The following is a 17832-nucleotide window of genomic DNA, read 5'->3' on the forward strand; positions in this document are numbered from 1 at the left end:
ACAGAAAGTAAAAATCATCAGTTTCAACCAATTATATCTGCAACAGAGGACAAAATATCAAACGATAGTTAGTAGAAACAAGACAGAATGACCGTTCTGATCACGTGACAAATTTGGCGCCAAATAAGAGGGGTTTTTTTTCAATCGGAGATTGCAGAATCTGTAAAAAATAAAATGTTTTCATTGCTTACATAAAATATAACTTTTATTGTGTCTATCAAACATACAAATGGATACAGATATTGGACAAAATAGAGGCTGTTAAAAATACTGTTAAATTACGTTACGGTAACTGTCGTAAATGTTTCGTCAATTGCTTTTTCGTACACAACGCGGCTTGTTTCCTTTGATGTTCAGTGTGCAGACTGGATCGTTGTTTTCTGTGTGGAAAAAAAAGTGCATTTGGAAATAGCGGAGATAGGTGCTGGAAAATAAAGAGGGGCGCTCAAAAATAAAGGAGGGCGGGGAACGTGAAAGGAGGGCGGCAAAATGGAATAGCGGGGCGGGACGCCCCGCTTAAATGGAGCAGCGAGAACACTGAACACTACATGATTCAGTAAATAGGAAATGATACAACATGCTAGTAGAACCTCCCCCTCATAATAATTGTTAAATCTGTCCTATGTGATGATTTAATACCGCCCCAGTCTGATTTGATTCATGACTGATTGGTACATGTAGTCTGAATGACAGAGATAACAAAATCAGATTAAGTAGTTACCACAGTTACATGTGGTGGAGACAGTTTTTATTTTATGTAAAATATTAATATATGTAAAAGGTATTAACTCCCCTCCCCCAAAAACCTCAACAATATTGTATAGCAGTAGTGGTTTCCTCTCTCAGTATCTGTGTTTTCCGATGCCATGTAATCGTAATTAAAGTGTGTTGAATGCATCTTTAAATAAAATGTTCCTTCCTTCCTTGTTTCTGTTTTAGTAAGTCCATTTTAAATTAATTTTGTAGTTCCTAGAGGTTGACTTAAATATCCAACAATACATGATCCAGTAAGTAGGAATGACAGAAAATGCAGGAACCCCATGTCTAATAAATGATAAATCTGTTCTATGTGATGATTGAATACCGCCCCAGTCTGATTTTATTCATGACTGATTGGTACATGTAGTCTGAATGACAGATAACAAAATCAGATTAAGTAATTACCACAGTTACATGTGGTGGAGACAGCATTTATTTTATGTAAAATATTTATATATGTAAAAGATATTAACTCCCTTCTTAAAAAACTCCACATTGTTTGGCATTAATGGGTTTCCTCTCTCAGTATCTGTGTGGTCCTTAAACATGTATCTGATGCCGTATAACCATAATTAAAATGTGTTGAATTACCGGTAAATAAAATATTCCTTCCTTCCTTCTTTCTTTAAGTAAATCCCTTTTAAATTTGTTGTTCCAGTCCAGAGATTGACTTTAGATATTCCCTAAATAGATATTCAACACTACCTGGAAATGACAAAAAATACTATACCCCCCTTACACATGCACACACAAACACACTACCTAATAATTGTTAAATCTGTCCTATGTGATTTAATAAAATATTAATAAATGTAAACGGTATTAACTCTCTCTCTCTCTCTCTCTCTCCTCCCCAAACCCAACATTATTGTATGGCAGTAGTGGTTTCCTCTCAGTATCTGTGTGGTCCGGTGCCATATAACCGTAATTAAAGTGTGTTCAATGCATCATTAAATAAAATATTCATTCATTTCCTCCTCCTTTCTTTCTTAGTAAATCCATTTTAAATTTGTTGTTCCTGTCCAGAGGTTGACTTTAGACATTCCCAAAATAAATAAGCAACACTACATGATCCAGTAAATAGGAAATGATACAACATGCTAGTAGAACCTCCCCCTCGTAATAATTGTTAAATCTGTCCTATGTGATGATTTAATACCGCCCCAGTCTGATTTTATTCATGACTGATTGGTACATGTAGTCTGAATGACAGATAACAAAATCAGATTAAGTAGTTACCACAATTGCATGTGGTGGCGACAGTATTTAGTTTACATAAAACACCCATCCAGTTCTTACCATTGAGAATAGTGTTAAGTTTCTCTTTACTGGCCCAACTCCAACTCTTCCACCACCACCCCCCCCCCCCCCCCCCCCCCCCCCCCCCCAATAAAAACAACAACAAAAATCCAAAAACCGTACCATTCCCAACTACACCACTGTACCATGACCTGTTTGGTCAAGGAGCAGGACATGGCCCAGTATTAAAGTGCTCGCATGGTTGGTCTAGGATCAATCCCCATTCGTGTGCCCATTAGGCTATTTTTCGTTTTATCCAGTGCTCCACAACTGGTGTAACAAAGGCCATTGTTACTATCCTGTCTTTGGGATGCTGCATTTAAACGATCCCTTGATGCTAATCTGAAAGAGTAGCCTATTGAATGGTGTTTCCTCTCTCAGTATATGTGAACCGTAACTATATGTCAAATGTCATAAATTATTCCTTCCTTCTTTTCAGTAAATCCATTTTAAATTTGTAGTTCCTAGAGATTGGCATTAGACATTCCTAAAATAAATATGCAACAGTACATGATCGAGTAAGTAGGAAATGACAGAAAATACTATAAACATCCCACTACACACACACGAAATAATTGTTAAATCTGTTCTGTGTGATGATTTAATACCGCCCCAGTCTGATTTGATTCATGACTGATTGGTACATGTAGTCTGAATGACAGATAACAAAATCAGATTAAGTAGTTACCACACTTATATGTGGTGGAGACAGTTTTTATTTTATGTAAAATATTAATATATGTAAAAGGTATTAACTCCCCTCCCCTAAAAACTTCAACAATATTATATGGCAGTAGTGGTTTCCTCTCTCAGTATCTGTGTGGTCCGATGCCATGTAATCATAATTAAAGTATGTTGAATGCATCTTTAAATGAAATATTCCTTCCTTCCTTCTTTCATTCTTAGTAAATCCATTTTAAATTGGAGATAGATTTTAGACATTCCCAAAATAAATATCCAACAATACATGATCCATTAAGTAGGAAATGACAGAAAATGCTAAATAATAAATGTTAAATCTGTCCTTTGTGATGATTGAATACCGCCCCAGTCTGATTTTATTCATGACTGTTTGGTACATGTAGTCTGAATGACAGAGATAACAAAATCAGATTAAGTAGTTACCACAGTTATATGTGGTGGAGACAGTATTTATTTTACATAAGATATTGCCCCTCCCCCCAAAAAAAACCCCCCCCCCCCCCCCCCCAAGAAACTGGCAGTTCCTATTGTCTAGAACAGTGTTCTTACTGGCTAAAGCTAAACTGTTAAGTCTTCCTTTACTCCTTCCCACCCCCCACCCCCCACCCCTCTCAAAAAAATAAAAAATAAAATAAAAACATAATAGTACCATACCCAACTAATGTTTAGTGATGAGCCAGGACGTGGCCAGAAGTAAGGTGCTCGCCTGATGCTCAGTAGTGCTAGGATCGATCCCTGTCGGTGTGCCCTTTGGGCTGTTTCTTGTTCCAGCTAAATATAAAAGATCCCTTGCTGCTAATCAAAGGGTAGCCCATTGTATGGTGGCAGTGGGTTTCCTCTCACAATATTTGTTGTCCGATACCATATAACCATAATTAAAGTGTGTCGAGTACATCATTAAATAAAATATTCCTTCCTTCCTATCTTTCTTTCTTTCTTTATTCGTAAAATCCATTTTAAATTTGTAGTTCCTAGAAATTGACTTTAGACATTTCCAAAATAAGTATGCAACAGTAAATGATCCAGTGACTGTAAAATACCAGAAAATACTAGAACACCTCCCACACACACACCTAATAATTGCTAAATCTGTCCTATGTGATGATTTAATACCGCCCCAGTCTGATTTTATTCATGACTGATTGGTACATGTAGTCTGAACGACAGATATAACAAAATCAGATTAAGTAGTTACCACAGTTAAATGTGGTGAAGACAGTATTTTTTAAAATATAAAATATTATTAAATGTAAAAGGTATTAACGCCCTTCCCCCAACTGCCCTCCCCTCGCCCTAGTTGAGAACAGTTGCCATTGAGAACAGTTATCACTTGTTAAAACTAAACTGGGAATAGCACCAGTTAAGTCTTCCTTTAACTTGCCCTCTTCCCTCCAAATAAAAAAATAAATAAATTAAAAAAACCCTACCATTCCCAACAACACCACAGTACTATGACCTGTTTGCTCGGGGTGGGGGTGGGGGGGGGGGGACATGGCCGAGTAGTAAAGTGCTCGCCTGATGTTCTGTTGGTCTAGGATTGATCCTCATTGGTGTGTGTCTGTGGGGCTATTTCTCGTTCCAACCAGTGCTGCACAACTCGTGTAACAAAGGCTGTAGTATGTATGCATCTACTATCCTGTCTGTGTTATGCTGCATATAAAAAAATCAGTCGCTGCTAATCAGAAAGAGTAGCCCATTGTGTTGTGGCAGCAGGTTTCTTCTCAGGATCTGTGTGTTGAGTGCATTGTTAAATAAATATTCCTTCGTTCCTTCTTTCTGTTTTAGTAAATCCATTTTAAATTAATTTTGTAGTTCCTGGAGATTGACTTTAGACATTGACTTTAGACATTCTCAAAATAAATATCCAACAATACATGATCCAGTAAGTAGGAAATGACAGAAAATGCTGGAACCCCCTGTCTAATAATCTGTCCTATGTGATGATTGAATACCGCCCCAGTCTGATTTGATTCATGACTGATTGGTACATGTAGTCTGAATGACAGAGATAACAAAATCAGATTAAGTAGTTACCACAGTTACATGTGGTGGAGACAGTTTTTATTTTATGTAAAATATTAATATATGTAAAAGGTATTAACTCCCCTCCCCCAAAAACCTCAACAATATTGTATAGCAGTAGTGGTTTCCTCTCTCAGTATCTGTGTTTTCCGATGCCATGTAATCGTAATTAAAGTGTGTTGAATGCATCTTTAAATAAAATGTTCCTTCCTTCCTTGTTTCTGTTTTAGTAAGTCCATTTTAAATTAATTTTGTAGTTCCTAGAGGTTGACTTAAATATCCAACAATACATGATCCAGTAAGTAGGAATGACAGAAAATGCAGGAACCCCATGTCTAATAAATGATAAATCTGTTCTATGTGATGATTGAATACCGCCCCAGTCTGATTTTATTCATGACTGATTGGTACATGTAGTCTGAATGACAGATAACAAAATCAGATTAAGTAATTACCACAGTTACATGTGGTGGAGACAGCATTTATTTTATGTAAAATATTTATATATGTAAAAGATATTAACTCCCTTCTACCCTTAAAAAACTCCACATTGTTTGGCATTAATGGGTTTCCTCTCTCAGTATCTGTGTGGTCCTTAAACATATATCCGATGCCGTATAACCATAATTAAAATGTGTTGAATTACCGGTAAATAAAATATTCCTTCCTTCCTTCTTTCTTTAAGTAAATCCCTTTTAAATTTGTTGTTCCAGTCCAGAGATTGACTTTAGATATTCCCTAAATAGATATTCAACACTACCTGGAAATTACAGAAAATACTATAACACCCCCCCCACCCCCTCACCCCCATACACAGGCACACACAAATACACCACCTAATAATTGTTAAATCTGTCCTATGTGATTTAATAAAATATTAATAAATGTAAAAGGTCTTAACTCTCTCTCTCCCTCTCTCCCCAAACCCCCCCTCTCTCTCCCCCCCCCCCCCCCCCCAACCCAACATTGTATGGCAGTAGTGGTTTCCTCTCTCAGTATCTGTGTGGTCCGGTGCCATATAACCGTAATTAAAGTGTGTTCAATGCATCATTAAATAAAATATTCATTCCTTTCTTCCTTCTTTCTTTCTTAGTAAATCCATTTTAAATTTGTTGTTCCTGTCCAGAGGATGACTTTAGACATTCCCAAAATAAATAAGCAACACTACATGATCCAGTAAATAGGAAATGATACAACACGCTAGTAGAACCTCCCCCACGTAATAATTGTTAAATCTGTCCTATGTGGTGATTTAATACCGCCCCAGTCTGATTTTATTCATGACTGATTGGTACATGTAGTCTGAATGACAGATAACAAAATCATATTAAGTAGTTACCACAATTGCATGTGGTGGCGACAGTATTTAGTTTACATAAAACACCCATCCAGTTCTTACCATTGAGAACAGTGTTAAGTTTCTCTTTACTGGCCCAACTCCAACTCTTCCACCACCACCCCCCCCCCCCCCCCCCCCCCCCCCCCCCCCCCCCCTACACCAACAACCAACAAAAATCCAAAAAGTACCACCCAACTACACACTGTACCATGACCTGTTTGGTCAAGGAGCAGGACATGCCCAGTATTAAAGTGCTCGCATGGTTGGTCTAGGATCAATCCCCATTCGTGTGCCCATTAGGCTATTTTTCGTTTTATCCAGTGCTCCACAACTGGTGTAACAAAGGCCATCTATCCTGTCTTTGGGATGCTGCATTTAAACGATCCCTGAATGCTAATCTGAAAGAGTAGCCTATTGAATGGTGTTTCCTCTCTCAGTATATGTGAACCGTAACTATATGTCAAATGTCATAAATTATTCCTTCTTTCTTTTCAGTAAATCCATTTTAAATTTGTAGTTCCTAGAGATTGGCATTAGACATTCCTAAAATAAATATGCAACAGTACATGATCGAGTAAGTAGGAAATGACAGAAAATACTATAAACCTCCCACTACACACACGAAATAATCATTCAATCTGTTCTGTGTGATGATTTAATACCGCCCCAGTCTGATTTGATTCATGACTGATTGGTACATGTAGTCTGAATGACAGAGATAACAAAATCAGATTAAGTAGTTACCACACTTATATGTGGTGGAGACAGTTTTTTATTTTATGTAAAATATTAATATTAATATATGTAAAAGGTATTAACTCCCCTCCCCTAAAAACTTCAACAATATTATATGGCAGTAGTGGTTTCCTCTCTCAGTATCTGTGTGGTCCGATGCCATGTAATCATAATTAAAGTATGTTGAATGCATCTTTAAATGAAATATTCCTTCCTTCCTTCTTTCATTCTTAGTAAATCCATTTTAAATTGGAGATAGATTTTAGACATTCCCAAAATAAATATCCAACAATACATGATCCATTAAGTAGGAAATGACAGAAAATGCTAAATAATAAATGTTAAATCTGTCCTTTGTGATGATTGAATACCGCCCCAGTCTGATTTTATTCATGACTGTTTGGTACATGTAGTCTGAATGACAGAGATAACAAAATCAGATTAAGTAGTTACCACAGTTATATGTGGTGGAGACAGTATTTATTTTACATAAGATATTGCCCCTCCCCCCAATAAGAACACCCCCCCCCCCCAAGAAACTGGCAGTTCCTATTGTCTAGAACAGTGTTCTTACTGGCTAAAGCTAAACTGTTAAGTCTTCCTTTACTCCTTCCCACCCCCCACCCCCCACCCCTCTCAAAAAAATAAAAAATAAAATAAAAACATAATTTTTTTTTTTTAAATTAAAAAAAATCCCCCAAAAGTACCATACCCAACTAATGTTTAGTGATGAGCCAGGACGTGGCCAGAAGTAAGGTGCTCGCCTGATGCTCAGTAGTGCTAGGATCGATCCCTGTCGGTGTGCCCTTTGGGCTGTTTCTTGTTCCAGCTAAATATAAAAGATCCCTTGCTGCTAATCAAAGGGTAGCCCATTGTATGGTGGCAGTGGGTTTCCTCTCACAATATTTGTTGTCCGATACCATATAACCATAATTAAAGTGTGTCGAGTACATCATTAAATAAAATATTCCTTCCTTCCTCTCTTTCTTTCTTTCTTTATTCGTAAAATCCATTTTAAATTTGTAGTTCCTAGAAATTGACTTTAGACATTTCCAAAATAAGTATGCAACAGTAAATGATCCAGTGACTGTAAAATACCAGAAAATACTAGAACACCTCCCACACACACACCTAATAATTGCTAAATCTGTCCTATGTGATGATTTAATACCGCCCCAGTCTGATTTTATTCATGACTGATTGGTACATGTAGTCTGAACGACAGATATAACAAAATCAGATTAAGTAGTTACCACAGTTAAATGTGGTGAAGACAGTATTTTTATATTATTAAATGTAAAAGGTATTAACGCCCTTCCCCCAACTGCCCTCCCCTCGCCCTAGTTGAGAACAGTTGCCATTGAGAACAGTTATCACTTGTTAAAACTAAACTGGGAATAGCACCAGTTAAGTCTTCCTTTAACTTGCCCTCTTCCCTCCAAATAAAAAAAATAAATTAATTAAAAAAAAAAAACCTACCATTCCCAACAACACCACAGTACTATGACCTGTTTGCTCGGGGGGGGGGTGGGGGGGGGGCATGGCCGAGTAGTAAAGTGCTCGCCTGATGTTCTGTTGGTCTAGGATTGATCCTCATTGGTGTGTGTCTGTGGGGCTATTTCTCGTTCCAACCAGTGCTGCACAACTCGTGTAACAAAGGCTGTAGTATGTATGCATCTACTATCCTGTCTGTGTTATGCTGCATATAAAAAAATCAGTCGCTGCTAATCAGAAAGAGTAGCCCATTGTGTTGTGGCAGCAGGTTTCTTCTCAGGATCTGTGTGTTGAGTGCATTGTTAAATAAATATTCCTTCATTCCTTCTTTCTGTTTTAGTAAATCCATTTTAAATTAATTTTGTAGTTCCTGGAGATTGACTTTAGACATTCTCAAAATAAATATCCAACAATACATGATCCAGTAAGTAGGAAATGACAGAAAATGCTGGAACCCCCTGTCTAATAATCTGTCCTATGTGATGATTGAATACCGCCCCAGTCTGATTTTATTCATGACTGATTGGTACATGTAGTCTGAATGACAGAAATAACACAATCAGATTAAGTAGTCACCACAGTTACATGTAGTGGGGGACAGTATTTATTTTATGTAAAATGTTAATCAATGCAATTAACTCCTCTCCTCCAAAAACCCCAACAACATTGTATGACAGTAGTGGTTTCCTCTCTCAGTATCTGTGTGGTCGGTCCAATGCCATGTAATCATAATTAAAGTGTGTTAAATGCATCATATTCCTTCCATCCTTCTTTCTTTCTTGGTAAATACATTTTAAATTTTAGTTCCTGGAGATTGACATCAGACATTCCCAAAATAAATATCCAACAATACATGATCCAGTAAGTAGAAAATGACAGGAAATGCTGGAACCCCCTGTCTAATAATCTGTCCTATGTGATGATTGAATACCGCCCCAGTCTGATTTGATTCATGACTGATTGGTACATGTAGTCTGAATGACAGAAATAACAAATCAGCTTAAGTAGTCACCAGTTGTATGTGGTGGGGACAGTATTTTTATTATGTACAAAAATATTACACACATACCCCATAAAAAGAAAAAAACAGGAGGGCTTAAAGTTACATAACCATCAAGCGAAAAGAATGATTAAATGTTGACTATATGTACTTGACAATATTTGATTTTAGATCCATGTACCTTTAATATATATATATATATATATATATATATTCCTTTTCAAATGTTTCTTTGATGATTCTATGTAGGCTGACCTGTGCAGTAATAAATCACCTTTTTTTTTAAAGTGGTTATTTATTATATAAAATAACAATAATTGTCACGGGACAATGAAACTATTGTTAAATATTATGTATTTTAACTTTAATTTTAATTATTTTTGTTTTGTTTTTTGGGTGTGTTTTTTTAAATATACAGATGACTGTAAACAGAATTTGTAGTTTTAGTTCCATTCAGTTCTTCATAAATATAAAAATCATATAATAATAAATATTAATTGACAGGTTTATGTATTTGTCCTGTATGATGATCATTTACCGCCCCAGTCTGATTTAATTTCATGATTGACTGGTACATTAAGCTCTGAAGGACATAAATAATGGGCTACATTTGATATATACTGTATATGACATGTAATAAATAATTAAAATATGAATTTAAAAGAAATAAATAGTTTATCCATTAAAAATGTTGTCTTGTAATATTGTGTTGTTTAGTGCTTGCAGAGATATCATATTTTTAAATAGTTCTAAACCATTTTACAGTGTCTCTATTAATATATTTAATTATGAAGATAATTAGAAATGTGCATGGTTTATTATGTTTATAACCTTATAAATAGATAACTAGTTAATGACGTCGGATATCTTCTGTGACGGTAAGAATGGGAAATTATTATTATTATTATTATTATTATTTATAACTGAAGATCAGTTTTTCTGTAGTGAAAACTAAATTATCTGAAATTATCTGTTTTCACAGAAGACAACAAATAAAACACAACAGGCCAAAGACTACCGCGATGACATCATCGCTGCCGCTGATGAAGTTGAAATACATGAAGTGGACCCCGAGTCTGAAGTGGAGCAGGTTGTCAGTTCATCCACTGTGGATACAAGTGTTCTTCCACAAAGGAAAATGGTGCCCCAGAACCAGAACCAGGAACAGAGCTTATCTCCAGCTGGGAACAGTTGTGATTCCATCACACTTCACTTTACTTCAGACGATGAAGATGATTTGACATTTACTCACTTGATTTCCAAAATTTCAGACAACATAGTTTCCCCGGTTAAAAGTCCATCAGCAAATAAGTCGAGACCTGCTCACAGTGTGAAGAAAAGGCCTCAACATGTCGAAGATTTGGAAGTATTAGAAATTAAGTCTGATTCTGATTCTGATTCTGATTCTGATTCTGATTCTGATGCTGATGTTATTTTTGTTGTTGAAAGTTCGTCAGTATCGAGGCTTTCTCCTAGAAAAAGGAAGCAAAATAAAAATGTTGAAAATGGAATTTCACCCCAAAATGTGAGAAAACCTATAAATGACGGTGACTTTACTAACAGGGATACCATAAATCTTTCATCTGACCCTGATGGTTCCTGGGTTTTGAAGTTGGATGAGACAGAAGTGACATCTTCTGACACTAAAAAGGTGACACATGATGATTTGGTGGCCAGCTCGGAAAATCGGTCGAGAAAATTAAAGAACTTGGCACAAAGCTCTGTTTCAAAATTAAATGTTGTTTTATTGGATGATGATACTGAAAACAGTACAAATCATAGTCCATTTATATCAAGAAAGGATACAGAAAAAGTTGAAACAATGCCTGTCAGTTTCAGAACAAGGTCCATTGTACACGGTAACCAAACGTCATGTGTGTTATCCAAAATTGAACCAGAAATGGAAAATAAAAGCAAATATTCTCCAAAAAGAGGTACTAAGCCAGATATTGTTGAGCAGAAGTCTCCCAAATTAGGTTCTCCACCTAGCAGTGTTGTTTCCTCCACTGTCTGTCTGGACTCAAAAGGACAAAGAACAAGACTTCGTTCTCACAGCGGAGATGCTTCTGACATTGTAACTACATCTCCAAAAGTAAAGTCTCCACAGTCTAAATATCTTAGTTCCCCATCTAAAAGCAATGATTTGGCCAAAACAAGAACACATTCTCCATCAAAAAGCTGTGACTTGCCTAAAGCAGAAATAAATCTTACATCTAGTAGTGAAGGTTCACCCCAAAGAAAGTCACCTCGATCTAAAGGTAAACATTTAGCAAAAACAGTGAAAACCCCTCCACCTGGGAATAAACTGTCACCAGACAAAAAGATAGATTATAGCAGTGAGTATTCTCCCAAAAATATAAATGTACAACGAGACAGTCCAAAGAAAGAGGCTATTAAGGAGGAGGAGGCACGAGAGTCTGATGAAGGTGCAGCCAGGAAATCGATTTCAAGGAAGAGGACTTCCCCAGATTCCAAGGACAGGAGCTATTCTTTGAGAAATCGTATTTCTGCCTCATTCTCTACTCCACAGCCACAGACAAAACGCAGAGTAAATGAAGAGACACCGACAAAGAAAGCCAGAGTGTTTGACTTCAAAGATGATTCGGTATGTTAAAATGCTTGACAACATTTAAATTAGTTTTTACAAAAATAATTAGTGGCTGATTAAATTATGTTTTGTTACACAACTGTAATTGATTTTACCTGACATTTTATGTAAAGATCTGTGTTTTTTGTTTTACATGGTGGAGATACTCTTAAGTTTCACGGCAGTCACTCATTGGCATTAAAGAATGATTCATTGTTTTAGGAAAGTCGGTAGTCCTCAAAGAAGCTTTGGTTAGTGCTCTATATGCTGTAGTAAAAAAAATAAAAAAATAAAAATGTTTTATTTAACGACGAATTCAGCACATTTTATTTATGGTTATATGGCATCAGACATATGGTTAAGGACCACACCGATATTGAGAGAAAACTCACTGTCGCCACTTCATGGGCTACTCTTTTCGATTAGCAGCAAGGGATCTTTTATATGCACCATCCCACAGACAGGGTAGTACATGCCACGCCCTTTGATATACCAGTCGTGGTGCACTGGCTGGAACAAGAAATAGCCCAATGGGTCCACGGATGGGGATCGATCCTAGACCGATCGCGCACCAAGCGAGTGCTTTACCACTGGCCTACGTCTCGCCCCTATTATCCTATATGCTGTAGTAATACAACTGATCATTTCCACGAACCCTGTCCACATATTCACCAGCCAGAAGTGAGGGCCAGTGGATTTGTTGAAACCTAGGGTTTGCTTTTTGGTTCAGTAATACTGTGTAACAGTTAGTAGAGAAAACTGACCCAAAATGTTAGCAAAAATATATAATATCTTAGGATTTTGTTAACAGTAAGAATATCACAGGTAAGAAGAATGAAAACAATGTGGTTTTAAAATACAGAATTTATTTATGTTTAAAAAATTTGCTTTCTTGTTGGTAAGTTGATAGTCTGTACCTGTATAATGCTATTGCTAGGATTCAGGGTTGTCTTATTACAGTAAGTAAAGTAACATTTCACGCAATTTTCAATAGTTTTATTTTCATGAATATGTCATAACTAAAACACACAATTAAGAAAAGTAATACAGCCAATGAAACTCACCTTACTGTGCATCACAAAGTTCTTTGAGTTCAGTCGTTTTAAGTTAATCTTATGCATTTGTTTCCTGGTTTTTTTATGTTTATTATTTATTTTTCTAGCCTATGCACAAGGATAACAAGAAACAAAGTGCATCAAGGTCAGTATTAAATATTTAATTATAATCAAAATTGTTAAAATAAGGCGATTATGGGTGAAGACTTAGTCTTAATATATTGATCATGGGCAGCAGAACGGGAGGGGGAGCAGGAGCCAGGCACTTTTCACTATTCTTGAGATCAGCATGTTGGAAATGCTGTATTTGATCACCTAAAATATAAAAAAATTTCAGGCATGCATGCTCCAAAACTCCTCAAACAGATCTGTACCTTTAACCCTTACATTTCCCTCCCTAAGGCCATTGGAATGATAGTCCACCCACACCCACTTTCAAAGCATACTGACAGTGCCCCCTCCCACTTTTAAAAACAACTAAATGCAAGATAAATGCATCCACCAGTAATCTCTTGACCTCGCTAATGCAGTGTAAACTTTCCCCGCTACATTTTTCTTTCTTTGGTATAAAGTTGAGGCTTGCTTTTTCAAACAACTTTCTAAAGATAGCTCTGTACAAAACAACATCTCACTGCTGTGCCCGCAACATTAAATCAGTATGATAAAAATGGTCTTCAGATATTTCAGTTTGTCAATAAAATTGGAGAAAATGATAGAGAATCTGAAGTTCAGTGGAAAATACTTTTCAAAAATTATTATTTTCAATTCATTTCATTTCAACTTATTTTCATGCTTATATCCAATTAAGGTTCAAGCACACTGTCCTGGGCACACATCTCAGCTATCTGGGCTGTCTGAACAGGGGGTTAGTTGTTAAAATTTGTTAGTGGTTAGTGAGAGAGAAGAGGGTGTAGTGACCTTCCACCTACCCACTGAGTCATTAAAACTTGCTCTGGGTGGGAGCCGGTACCCAGCTGCAAACCCTGTACCTACCAGCCTTACATCTGATGGCTTAACCATGATGCCACCGAGGCCGGTTATTATTTTCTAGTTGTTTTATGAACAGTCTAAAATTTAAAAGCAAATAGTGTGGAAATAAAGATTGGTTAAAGCATATTTTATTTACAGTTTATGATGTGTTATATTTCGATTTATAAAATTTTATATGGCATATTGTAATACATGTTTTTGTATATTATTCCTATTACAGTAGACAGTGGTTGTAAATTATTTTTAGACACCTCAATTTAATATTAAAATATTTCTTTTTGTTTATTTTAGCCGAAAATCTTCCTCAGCAAGTGAAGTACAGCCAAGAAGTAAGTTTTCATATGAAAAATTAATTAATACAATTGTTGATCTGGCAGTGGTACTTTAATTTTACTGCAAATCCATATCGCTATGTTTTAATTATATGAGGGTGTGGATGTCTGCATGCACTTTTATGGGGGCAATATCTAGGTCATTGTTATGCTCGGCTGCAGTGCCTGTTTGTGGGATAGTGTATTTAATAAACAAGAGTACCGGTGAAGTACATGATACGCCCATCAGGAGTTTGATGGAAAACCATATCTATATTAATGAATATGTTACGGGTATGATTCAATTCTAATTATGTGAAATATTTGCAATGGGATGGATGAATAGTTTGTTTTGGACCAACCACCATCCCAAGTTGTTCCTACATGTGAGGTTTGATGGTCCTGTACGCATCTGTATGCAAGATATGATCCGGACACGGATTTACTGTTACGTGCACTAGACCGTGAAAAGTAGGTCACAATGACCTAGTAATAGAACGTGACATGCTACCATCCCAAGTGGTTCCTACATGTGAGGTTTAATGGTCCAGTATGCATCTGCGTGCAAGATATGGTCCAGACAAGGATTTACTGTTATGTGCAGTAGACCATGAAAAGTAGGTCACAGTGACCTAGTAATGGTATGTGACACACATCATCCCAAGTTGTTCCTACGTGTAAGGTTTGATGGTCCTGTTTGCATCTGTATGCAAGATATGGTCTGGACAAGAAAAAGTTAACAGACCAACGTACATACAGATGGACGGATAATGCCACACCATAATATGACCCATAGATGGGGGTATAAAAAGATACTGTTGAAGGTCTTCTCTTGAGACTACATGTCAGAATTATCAAATGTTTGACATCCAAAAGCTGGCGAATTAATTAATCAATTTGCTTTAGTGGTGTCATTAAACAAAAACAAACTTAAACTTAATAGCTGGTCTAAAGATAGTTTGGTTATATCATGTGTATCATGCCAAATTCTTACAAATGAAAATCTAACGGTAATCTCCCAGTACCGGGTAATTCACTCCTTTTCAAAAGTCTGCACATTTTTCTTGTTTTCCAATGTCATTATCACCTCTCTTCTTATATCTTGTCATTTTTTTGTTTTTCAGGATACTCATTGAGGACAAGAAGAAAAGCTGATTCCTGATTTAATAAACGTTAAATAGGAAATAATATACACTTACCACATTGTTACCATATGTGCAGTTTATTACTGATAGACGACACTTTTGCAAATGATACTCTTATTGTTTTGTTATACATGCTTGTTATTCCTGGAGAATTATTGATGACGTGATCATGATTTAAGTGATTGCTGGACAAACATGAAAACAGTTGTAAATTGTTTTTAAAGATAAAACATAGGCTTCGGAAGATGACAGCAACTAGGATGCTAATTTGTCAAATTGAGTTTCAACTGGGGACTGCCATGACTCGTATATTAAAAGCCATGGTATGTGCTCACCTGTCTGTGGGAAGTACGTATAAGAGATCCATTGCAGCTAATGGTAAAATTTTGCAGGTTTTCTCTGAAGTCTACAAGTCAAATTAGCAAATGTTTGACATCCAGTAGTCGGTGATTAATAAATCAATGTGCTCTAGTTGTGTTGTGAAACAAGTCCATCTTTAAAATTTAACTTTCGACTGGGTGGGGGCCAATGCATATCTTCAGATTTGGAGGACGGCTAGTGCTCCCCTTGCCCCCCCCCCCCCCCCCCCCCCTCCTCTTCTGGCACCTGTGATATCATATAATAACAATATGGGTGTAAACCGTGTTATATATTATTACCGTAATTAAAGGTACATTATATAAAATTAAAAAAAACTTTGTGAAATGAAAAATTTGTCAGTATTGGTCACAACTGATTTTAACTCCACGATGATGTTTTTGATGGCGACTTGACCGGTATCCATCATCCTGAGAGGGAGATCATTTGTTTGAATAATTACTTTTCTCACAAATATTTTAACCCCATCCATTGTGTTTATAGCTTAGTTAAATAGTTTTTAAAAAAGTATTTTTATTTGATAAATATTTCGAGAAGTCGTTCACAATTGCAAGTGTACAAATCATACTCTTTTTGTCAACCATTTTGTATTTTAAAGCGTATGCTAGCATTAACCAACCTAGCATGTAATTTGTGAAAATGTTGATAATTATGACTTAATCCCTTAAAGGAAACATGACACGAGACCATATTATAGCTCATTTTAAAATAAAAATGATATAAAAATAATATACAAATAACTTTATAACAATAAAATACGTGTAGTTAACTTAAAATGAAGAAATTACGCTCATCAGTATCAAAGTACGATTTATGCATATTTCTTCGTGAGCGTTCGGAAAAAAAGGGAAGTGACGTCAGAGCCGCTGTACTCTTCCATTGTTGTTAACTGTTTATATATGGAGTAAGGGGCTTACGATCTTTTCAGTCCAACAGTGCCGTACTGCGCGGCCTTTGGGTGTAAAAATAAACAGTTTAAACGATTGGGATTGTCTTTTTATGGTTTTCCAAAGGATTGTATCCGAAGAAAGACGCGTGTATTTTATCGCAAAAGAAAAGATTGGACACCAACACCGCATAGTACTTTGGTGTCGGCCGATTTACAGCCCGGAGCCTGAACGTTACCCGGAGACAAAAACAGTACTCGGTTGCGAATGCCGAGGTGTACATTGTACATATTTGGCACAAAGATACACCTCAGCATGATGTATTTATATATGTTAAAACAAAAATGTAGAATTTTTTATTTATTTATTTTTTTGGAAAAAAAAAAAAAATTCATGTTAGGGCTGTAGGCCTACATAACAAAATCTGTATTCACCGTCCGAAGAAGGAAACGTCAATAAGTAATTAAATATGGCATATACAAACATGGGATTTGGCATGAGGATACATCTCGGTACGATGTATTTAAATATGTTTTTAAAAAACGTGTAGAAAACAATAATAATTTTAAATAATGTTTTTAATCTTCGGGCGGAATACGTCACAAAAACGTTCCTCATCGCCCGAAGCCCCAAAGCAACACGAAGTTCAATACAAAATAAACCACTACTGTCGGTGTCGAAATAACTATTATGTTTCATCCACGGGCTGACTTGAGAATCGGAGTGTTGTTTTAGTTAATTGGTCCTTTCTTTCCGTGGCCTGCACATGTGATTCCTGATTGGCAGGTGTATATTGCAGGGTATCGACCAGGTAAGTGATTACCACGGTCTAGACATACGTACAAAATACGTGCCAGTTTTTTTAAGATCACAGGGTATTGTGGCGTAACCTGTCGCGACTATAGTACAATGTTAATGGACATTATCAGCCGCCCTGCTTCATTACTGTAAATAATGCTGTAAAACCCTTGATTAAGTAGACTTTCCCCATCTAAAATTACAAAACTGACCAATTACGTAGTACCAAAGAAAAGAAAATTATCACTTGGGTATCGTGAGTGGTCGTTTTTACTCTAACGCACCCTACCAATAGGCCTAATAATATGCTACTTTTTTTTTATGAGAGAAA

The 17832-nt window shown here is 36.3% G+C and overlaps 1 protein-coding gene and 12 non-coding genes across 14 annotated transcripts in view; all 13 read left to right on the plus strand.

Moving 5' to 3' along the window:
• LOC121367827 (serine-rich adhesin for platelets-like) overlaps positions 1–15999 on the plus strand; it is a 43733-nt gene extending 27734 nt beyond the window's left edge. For both annotated transcript variants that reach the window (XM_041492215.1, XM_041492216.1), the window contains exons 16-19: positions 10333–11955; positions 13100–13137; positions 14274–14311; positions 15418–15999. In XM_041492215.1, coding sequence (XP_041348149.1) covers positions 10333–11955; positions 13100–13137; positions 14274–14311; positions 15418–15455 — 1737 coding nt within the window. In that variant the 3' untranslated portion in view covers positions 15456–15999. The remainder of the gene's footprint in view (positions 1–10332; positions 11956–13099; positions 13138–14273; positions 14312–15417) is intronic.
• Positions 617–692, plus strand: LOC121369537. Its single transcript, XR_005957641.1, has one exon. It is a non-coding gene; the product is annotated as a small nucleolar RNA SNORD31 (small nucleolar RNA).
• Positions 1063–1137, plus strand: LOC121369527. Its single transcript, XR_005957632.1, has one exon. It is a non-coding gene; the product is annotated as a small nucleolar RNA SNORD31 (small nucleolar RNA).
• LOC121369536 lies at positions 1896–1971 on the plus strand. Its single transcript, XR_005957640.1, has one exon. It is a non-coding gene; the product is annotated as a small nucleolar RNA SNORD31 (small nucleolar RNA).
• Positions 2645–2719, plus strand: LOC121369530. Its single transcript, XR_005957634.1, has one exon. It is a non-coding gene; the product is annotated as a small nucleolar RNA SNORD31 (small nucleolar RNA).
• On the plus strand, positions 3851–3926 carry LOC121369532. The gene has a single exon (XR_005957636.1). It is a non-coding gene; the product is annotated as a small nucleolar RNA SNORD31 (small nucleolar RNA).
• LOC121369539 lies at positions 4690–4765 on the plus strand. Its single transcript, XR_005957643.1, has one exon. It is a non-coding gene; the product is annotated as a small nucleolar RNA SNORD31 (small nucleolar RNA).
• LOC121369529 lies at positions 5136–5210 on the plus strand. The gene has a single exon (XR_005957633.1). It is a non-coding gene; the product is annotated as a small nucleolar RNA SNORD31 (small nucleolar RNA).
• LOC121369544 lies at positions 6019–6094 on the plus strand. The gene has a single exon (XR_005957648.1). It is a non-coding gene; the product is annotated as a small nucleolar RNA SNORD31 (small nucleolar RNA).
• Positions 6762–6836, plus strand: LOC121369531. The gene has a single exon (XR_005957635.1). It is a non-coding gene; the product is annotated as a small nucleolar RNA SNORD31 (small nucleolar RNA).
• Positions 8005–8080, plus strand: LOC121369533. The gene has a single exon (XR_005957637.1). It is a non-coding gene; the product is annotated as a small nucleolar RNA SNORD31 (small nucleolar RNA).
• LOC121369538 lies at positions 8822–8897 on the plus strand. Its single transcript, XR_005957642.1, has one exon. It is a non-coding gene; the product is annotated as a small nucleolar RNA SNORD31 (small nucleolar RNA).
• Positions 9259–9334, plus strand: LOC121369540. Its single transcript, XR_005957644.1, has one exon. It is a non-coding gene; the product is annotated as a small nucleolar RNA SNORD31 (small nucleolar RNA).
• Positions 16000–17832: the final 1833 nt, after the last annotated feature.

This window comes from Gigantopelta aegis, chromosome 3 (genome assembly GCF_016097555.1).
Source record: "Gigantopelta aegis isolate Gae_Host chromosome 3, Gae_host_genome, whole genome shotgun sequence".
Taxonomy (NCBI): domain Eukaryota; kingdom Metazoa; phylum Mollusca; class Gastropoda; order Neomphalida; family Peltospiridae; genus Gigantopelta; species Gigantopelta aegis.